Genomic DNA, 8,557 nt, shown 5'->3' with positions numbered 1-8,557 from the left:
GCCCGGCTCGCAGGAGAGGCAGGCCCGGGACCCGGCCGCGACAGGAATTACCTGCGTCTGCGTCAGTCCCAGCGAGGCCGCCAGCTCGGCGCGTTCTGGCAGGGCGAGGTACTGAGTCTTCTGAAACCTTCTCTGTAATGCAGCCAGCTGAAAGCTGGAATAAATAGTCCTGGGTTTACGAACTTTCTTTGGTTTGCCATTCACCATCCTCACCTCCGGCTCGGCCACTTCTTTTTCTAAACAATCGAAACACACTAGGTTAGAGCTTGTGGGCAGGCAATAGCCCTTTTGCAGAAGGGCCTCAGATACAGTCCTGAACCTTCTGTTTCTGACTTAAAACAAAACAAAACAAAACAAACCACACCGTCTTTACTGTTGTTCCCTATACTGCCAATGTAGCTTTTCAAAACCCAGAGCAATATGCCCCTCCCCAAATCATGGAAGAGACAGCTATTCTCTAATTAACTCTTACTCTCTTCATTCAGGTTGATTTTTGCCAAGCGCTCCTTGCAGCACAGCTTCTTAGCCTGTGGGTTTCAGCTCTTTGGGCCGTTTCTGCTATTACCAGGCTTGATTTTAAGCCCACCCCGTGTCCCCCTGTGTTTCTGGAGGGAGAACGGCCAGGTCCTCCCAGGCCGTGACCCCGCTTCTGTTGGCGTCTGCTCGGGCGCCTGCAGAGGCCAGACGCACGGGCAGGGAAGAAGCTAACCGAGGTCTCCAAAGTTCAAAGACCCACAAGCAAACTGTGCTTCTTCACTTCAGCAGCAAGCGGTCGGGGCTGCAGCAGACAGAGGGCCGATTATGCAGCCCCCATAATCTCGCTGCAGATCTGCGAGGGCACAGATGTGTCTGGTTTCTTTTACAAATAGACTTAGTATGTTCTCGGCCAAAAAAAAAAATCTTCCACTTATGCACGGAATAGAGAGACAGTGAAAGGAACGGGGCTCTCTTTTAAATAAGTTTAGCAAGGAAATAATAATAATAATAATAATAATAATAATAATAATAAGCAAGACATTTTCGCAGCAAAAGGGAGGCAGATCCGGATACGTTTCTCCGTCATGAATGTAGATGGTGGTGGGGTTGGGGGAGACTTTCCAAAGGAGAGTTTTATAAATATGCCCCGAGGCCACAAGCCCTCTTCCCAAAGAGTATTATATCTCTGAAAGGGTGGAGGGTCTCTCCGTGGTTGGTGCATGCAAGTGTGTGTGTGTGTGTGTGTGTGTGTGTCTTGGGGAAGGAATGGTGGGGGGTGAGGTCTGTGGTCTCCATTCTGCCAGAGTAGGGGATGCTAATATTAGCAGGAGTATTAATGTGTTGATGGACAGAGATCAAACTCGACCAGTAAAACCTCTCCACCTAGACCTCATGCCTCTCTTACCACCCAAGTGCACTAATGCCCTTAAACTTTCTAAATTTCAAGGTGGAGGAAAAAGAAGGTTGGGAGGAGACAAATTTTAGACATCTATGGGGAGAGAGAGAAAAAAAAATCCCTCCAACACTGTGACTTAGCAACCCTCCTCCACCTTTAAATGGCTTTTTGTTTTTGGAAATACCTTGGACTAACAGCAACGCTGTCGCCTAGCTCTTTTCTGGCGCGCTGCAGCTCCCAACTCCCCGGCTCCCCATGAGCGCTTTGGGCACCCGCACCACGCTGGCTCCTGGCGGTTCCCAAACTTAACCCGACCCAGTCTCTACCACTCCTACCCGCAGCGACCAGCACCCTTACCAACAATTCCGACACCTAACCTGCCTTTTATTATTACGCAAACGCCACTGGGTTTGTTTGATTCTTTCTTTTCTCCACCCCTTTTCTCTTTCCAGCTTAGCTGGCTTTCTGGCTAGGCGAGTTGGGGATCAGGATGCCGAAGGGAAGAGACCATAGTCTGACCTCCGCAGGGTTCTTCCACAAAGAATCGGTACAATGCTGGTCCAAGTGCCCTTGTTTGCAGCGCTCCGGCCCCTACACCCTTCGGCCGGGTGCCTTCCGTGTCAGCGGACAGGGTAGTCCCCAGTCTGCTACCCCACCTCGCACCCCCGGAGTCCTGGTTCTCCCCCGAATCTGCCCCCCGCGCCGTACCTGGCTGGCTGGTGGCACTCGAAACGCGGTTGTAGGCTCCGCCGTACTGATGGTAGGGGCTGGCGTAGCTGTATTCGGCGTAAGTTTTGGCGGGGTAACTCCCGGCCGAGCCGTTCACGCCGTGGTACTGGTACTGGTAGGGGTTGAGGGCTTTGCCGTAGGAAGCCGAGGTAGGAGAGCAGTAGCCGTGTGGGGCTCCCCCAGTGGGACTGTAGTAGTCGGAATCGGTGGCCGACGACTCGGGCAAAGTTGGCGATTCCTGAGACGGATGGTGCATGGCTGCAGACGTCTGGAACGGAGCTTGGAAGTCGCCCGATCGGATGCTGGAGACCCTTCTGTCAAACACTCCTGTCATCGCTCACAGCGGAGGCGGCTGTCCCTGCTGCGGTGGCGGAGACGGCAGCCGGACTTGGCTGTGGGGCTGCTCCGGTCTAAGCAGACATGACTGTGGGAGCGAGGGAGGAGGAGGAAGAGGAGGAGGAGAGAAGGAGGAGGCTGTGGCGGCGGCGGCGAAGAGGAGGAGGAGGAGGAGGAGGCGTGGAGCCGTGGAAGCTCTGTCTCCAGCAGGCGGACTGCTGGCTGAGGCGCAGCACAGCCTTGGTTAAATCCTTAATTGCGCGCTTACGCACAGCGGGGTGGATCGGGTTCCATTGGCCAGGGCTTCAGGAGCAGCAGCAACACCCTAACTCGTCCAACTAGTTTTAGAACAACAAAGGGGGTAGGGAGACAGGGAGGGAGGAAGACGTGCGAGCGCAGGTAAGCGTATCTAGGACGATGCTGGGAGAAGGGGGTCTCAGTGTTTTTTAGTGAATGCCAGAGACAACGCAGAAATCCCAACATCCAGTTCTGTGATGCCTGGAGACAGCATTTTCCAATCGGTGCCCTCAAAAGTGCTTGTCTGGAGGATGAGGTCTCTATGGTCTTTCCTCACTCCCTGAAAGCTCCGAGGGAGAATGGAGAATTGAACAGTGACATTCAAATTGGAAGTCCAGAGGGAAGGAATGTAAGATGAAGGTGAGAAGCAATGAAGAGCAGTATTTTTCTTTTTTTAATGGAATGCAGGGAAATCAAAGTTGTCACAGTGTATGTTTTAAAAAGATACAAACGTGTAGCAAGCACTTCTGTGGGGGCAGATGAGTATCTCTCAGCCAGGCTCCCCAGCGATGCTAAAACATGAATGCCGCCCGTTCATGACAGTTTGTCACGTCTTTTCTATGACTTTCTAAAAATTACTGTTTCACTCACAAACAACCGAATCACCCCAAAATCCTCCTTGCTGGCTTCCAGGAAGAGCTGGCAACCCCACTTCTGTTCAATATCCCCATCTATTGGAAGACACTGAAGCAGAGGGTCTGTGACTACTCAGTAGACAAAATTCCTGAAAAGGGGGATGAATCCAGGAATGACCTCTTAGGTTTCAAGTGGGGAGGTGGAGAAGGAGGGGAACAGACAGGTTCCAAGCCCTTTGGGGAAAGTCGATATTGCTCACATTTGTCCTTCCGCCTCTGTGGACCTGCCCCCCCCCCGCACCTCCTCTGCTTGCATCAAGTCTGGGTTCCACTACCCTCTCACCTTTTATTTCTTGCAAAGAAGACATCCGTGTTCACATACAGAGGGAGAAAGAGTTCAAGAATCATACGCTTGGTACGGATGGCCCAACGTTTACTTTTTATTATGTGCTACTTTTGCTCAAGTTGTGATCCAGTGTGTGTGGGGTGCTAGACATTTAACACATATGCTTGCTTCCCATTTCCACCTTCCCTGAACAGGCAGCTGTAGAAGCTGGATTCTGATTTGGATCTCTGTGCCTTCCCCTGGGGAATCCAAGGCCACAGCCCTGAGATATCCACCAATTTGGTATGGGACTGTCCACCTCCCCTCCCTTTCTCCTCTAACCAAGAGCGTCTGTTAGTTCCATCTAGTGTTAAAGTAAGCCTTACTTTGAGCATGGAGCTATCCTGCTCCATAGAAGGCCCAAGGAGAGACTCTGGAACTTGGAGCAAGAGGCCAGCCCCACCCCAAAGTCCAAACCTCAAAACAGAGCAGCAGCAAATACATCAACCCTGCCCCTGCCTCTGCCATTTGAGCACCAGAAAAAGCACAGCTATTAGCACACTTCCTTTGGGGGGAAACTTCAGTGCTGGGGCACACAAAGAAGTTGGAGTTTTGCAGCATCACCCTTTCCCCAGGGCTGTGCACCCGTGGATTTCTCCTCTGAGAGAGCCATGGAGGCAAATGCAGCTCCGCTAACCTGACCTGACTTTCTGCCATCAATTTTCCTGCAGGTATTCTCTTCTAGATTTAGGCTGTGAAGAATTTCAAGGTTTTAAGGAAATTACTGACACTACTGGGCCTTGGTCCTGGGTTCTGAAGAAATTCTCTATTCCCATCAAATCACTTTGCACATATTCTGCCTAGTTATAGGAATCTATCCCCAAAGCAACACCAGAGATAGGCCAAAGTGCCTCCTAGCAAAGGCAGTGTGTGTGTGTGTGTGTGTGTGTGTGTGTGTGTGTGTGTGTGTGTAGATCTGGGCAGCCCTATGATTATTTCCCTAGCCCCAGCATGCTGTTTAACAGAAATGTAACCTTAACGATCCAGAGAGGAATATAGTCAACACAGTTATACTAACTGAGATGTTCCTACTTATATCGCCACAGCTTGACAAGAAGGCAGGTTTCAACCAGAATGAGATTAGAAGTTGCTGAATTTGGGCAGAAGTCACAACTTCTGGATCCATTTGAATACAATGTTACAATGTTATGTTAGTTCTAGACCTGGTTAAATTTCACTTTCTACCTCCTCACTTCTGTGGTCAAAAAAGGTACAAATTATGTAAAAGACTCTCTTGACTACTCCTTTACTAGGTTGAGTCTCCCCCCACATCCTCCCCTAAAAGGGAGGAAGAGGGAGCGCTAAGCCAACAGCAGCTTCTGTCTGTCCACAGTATGCAGTCTTATTTCATTTTATTTCATAGTCATCGTGGTCCCAGAACTGCTAGCCCTGTTACGGGCCTGTAGCTTTGGACTCACACTCAGGGTTAAAAGCACTGGGTGCCTGCATTCTGTGGCCCACAACTTTTTCTAAAAATTAATTTTATTGGTACATTTAAGGTATACAATATAATGACATTCATCATTGGAAATTTTTACCTTTACATAATCCATCTTGGTTCTTATTTTCCATTTTTACAAAAAAAAATTTGTACAGCAGATTAAACTCGGGCCCTTGTGGTTGTAAGGCATGCAGCAGAGCCACTGAGACTAACCTCCACCCAGCCAGTAACTTTTGCTAGTACTGGGGGGCTGGTTCTGACAGTTAAGAACAGCCGACTGGATTTGCTTCTCAAATCCCACCAACAGATCCAGCCTAGCAGACCCAGTGGAGAAACTTCTCACAGAATCAAATGTCTCTAGAAGTATGTTCTGCTCCCCCAGGAGAAATATAGGGAGAATGTGTGTAATTTCACCTTTTAGTAGCTGAAATTTGCAAAGGGTATGTGTATGTGTGTGTGTGTGGCGGGGGAGACCCTAGGAAAAGTGCAAGTCTTTACCACGAGCGCCACCCAGTGTCCTGAGAAACAGCATGCAAATGGCAAACTTTTCAGTCACTGGTGGGTCTCTCTGGCTGGTCCCTCAGCTCCAGGTTGGAGTCCACACCAGGTGGCGGTGGCCTTCTTTCTTCCTACTTTTATGCACATTTTCCTTTTCTTCTTACATGCTTTTCCTCCCCTCCCCCAGAATCATCTTTTGGGGGGGGGTCTCTGCTCCCCCGTATGCCTTTTCATTCTTTTGTCCTCTGTTGAATCTTCTCAATTGGAGTAAGTAGAGGACATTGATGGTGACACTTTTTTCTAGACAGCAATAAGGGAATAGGCCTTTCTGTATCTTCGTGACACACTGGGGAGGGTTCTTCTCATTCCTACCCCTCTGAACCAGAAAGATAATATTACTCTGAGTTTGTGGGGAGAGTGCTATGGAAGGGGTGGGTGGAAGAGAGACTTTTGTTTGTTTTGTTTTGGTACCAGGGATTAAACTCAGGACCTTGCGCTTGTGGGAACTCAGTTCACTCCTGTGCATCTGGAAACCTATTTATTCATAGCAGTGACACCAAGATGGAATATTACATCCTTCTTGCAGGCTTGAGGCTCAGATAGTTCAATGCTCTTGAAACTGTTTAATTTATAAATTTAAGATCTCTCAAATATGATCATTTTAGTAGAGTGCAGTGACATGCACCTGTAATCCCATTACTTTGGGCAGCTGAAGCAGCAGGATCACAAGTTCTCAAAATAAAAATAAATAAATAAGGTTGTTGCTCAGTGATAGAGTACCCCCTCTGATTTGATCCCCAGTACCACAAAGTAAACAAATAAAGCAGCTTTATTTATTCACTATATTTTACACACACTACCAGATGTATACGATTCAGACAAAGGAATTTATAAAACCATACTAGTATCATATATGTACATATGATATAAACAAAGCTGGTTAAGTCATACATTCTGTGGAGGCAGATCTGTGCAAACAACAGAACTAGGGCACTAACATCATTTAATATAAGGTAATAGCCCTGAAATATTCAGTATAATGGTTGCATAAAAACATGTTTCCATGACTTGGAGTGATATCAAAGATAGGAGAGATTATTGCAAAAATAATGAAGCCTTTTGAAAATAATCACAAGTTGCTGGTCATTGGTTTTGGTAATGCAGGTGCATACCCTTTGTCTCCTAGGAGTGGGCCAGGCACTGTGGTTTGGAACTGGTGTGCAGACAGAGCTCTTCTTCTGAGTTAGTGAAACTGTTCAATTTCCCCATCTAGATTCATGCTCATATTCGGCTTAATCAACCAGGCTCAAGCCAATATTCTTCAGAGCCAGGGCTGGGGATTTGGCTCAGTGGCTCCGCCACCTGCCTCGCAAGTGTAAGGAGGATCTGAGTTCGATTCCCAGTACCAAAAAAAGAAAGAAAGGTATAAATTATCCATTTGGCAGGAGATTTAGCACAGTGGTTCCACTGCTTGCCTTGCAAGCGCAAAGGCCAGAGTTCGATCCCCTGTATGAAGAAGAGAAAGAGGAAGAGGAAGAGGAAGAAGAAGAAGAAAAGAAGAAGAAACCCCCTTGCCCTAAAAAATGTGCTTGGAATTAAAGAGCATCTCCAACAAGGTACCATGATCTCAAAGGATTCACTAGTAGGCAATTACATAAATATTTTGAATAAATTAAAACTCCCCAGAGGGGAAAAGTATTTTCCACTTCATTCCAGCCTAATAGGATTTTCCAATTTATTCCAAATTATAGTACAGATCATAGACTTCAAACATTTTGCTTTCATAATTAAGACATTAGAGTGTTTATTCATTTAACTTAAACATAGCTAGCTAAGAGAAAGGCCTTAAGTATCTGCCCATATCTCTTTTCCCTGAGATGAATTTAATATTCACAGCTGAAAACACTTCAAGTTCATCTAAGGAAGAAATAAATGGGATTATATTATTATATCTCTTTGCAAACTGAAATTGAGGCATATTCTTCATCCTTTACTCAGATTTTATCTTTTTGAAAGGAAAGTTTGGCTGTGATACTATTTATAAGAACTTTATGCTTCTTAAATATATGTAAATATTTCAAGTTTAAAATCTCCCTCATAGAGTTAAAAGCAAGTGTGTTGGCTGGCAGGAATTTGTAGCAATGATCCAACTCTGTGATGGAAATCACACAAATGAAGCTTAATCTTTAAGAACATCCTAATTCTAAGGTCCATTTAGAATGTAAAGCTCATAGATCCTAGGTTTCTGTATTTTATAATCTGACACCACTTTATGCAAGGATGTGGGATACTTCTAAGTGAAATCCATTGAAATGATCAAACACAGTGGGCTGGGTTAAACTTGGCCCACAACATATATGTACCAGGGAAGATAGTATAATTTTGTGGGCATCTTTGCACCCTATCTTAATCATATAGTTTTAATAGATTAAAACAAACAGTAAGAAAGCATAAAACCTTTTTCTACAGATGTGTTTACTACTTTGTGCCTTTTATAAAGGAAAAACAATTCTTAAACAAGCAACCCCAGCCTGAGATAAGAGCTTCTCCTGCTGAGTTCCACAGCATAGTCAGTCGAAGGCACAGTGCCCACCTGGACTTGCATCCCTCTGTGCTCTTGCAGGAGAAAATTAAGGCAACAGAAAGGAAAAGTCAATAGCTTTCGAAGCAAAGTGCAGCTGTCACTGCAATAGAGTCACTCTTTTAAATGGTGGGCAGAAAAGATACACTGTTTGCAGTCAGAATCTTAGTAACTCAACTTACAGTGTTAGCTTTCTGTGTCTGCATGTTCCACAACCTTGGATTCAACCAACTTTGGACTGAATGTGTTGGGGGGAAATGGCGTGTATACTGAATGTGTGAGACTTTTGTCCTTGTCGTTATTCCTTAAACAATACAACTTTTTATATCGTGTTTCCATTGCA

General features: G+C 46.2%; 1 protein-coding gene across 1 annotated transcript in view; it reads right to left on the bottom strand.

The window, feature by feature from the left end:
- The window catches only part of Dlx5 (distal-less homeobox 5), a 4,437-nt gene extending 1,857 nt beyond the window's left edge, over positions 1-2,580 (bottom strand). The window contains exons 1-2 of the mRNA XM_010603391.1: positions 2,081-2,580; positions 52-236 (exon numbers count right to left, since the gene is read on the bottom strand). Coding sequence (XP_010601693.1) covers positions 52-236; positions 2,081-2,435 — 540 coding nt within the window. The 5' untranslated portion in view covers positions 2,436-2,580. The remainder of the gene's footprint in view (positions 1-51; positions 237-2,080) is intronic.
- Positions 2,581-8,557: the final 5,977 nt, after the last annotated feature.

The sequence above is a fragment of the Fukomys damarensis genome, unplaced genomic scaffold (genome assembly GCF_012274545.1).
Source record: "Fukomys damarensis isolate Sample0158 unplaced genomic scaffold, DMR_v1.0_HiC HiC_scaffold_4, whole genome shotgun sequence".
NCBI lineage: Eukaryota > Metazoa > Chordata > Mammalia > Rodentia > Bathyergidae > Fukomys > Fukomys damarensis.
The sequence above is the reverse complement of the archived record's forward strand: the minus strand, read 5'-3'. Positions and strand labels throughout refer to the sequence as shown.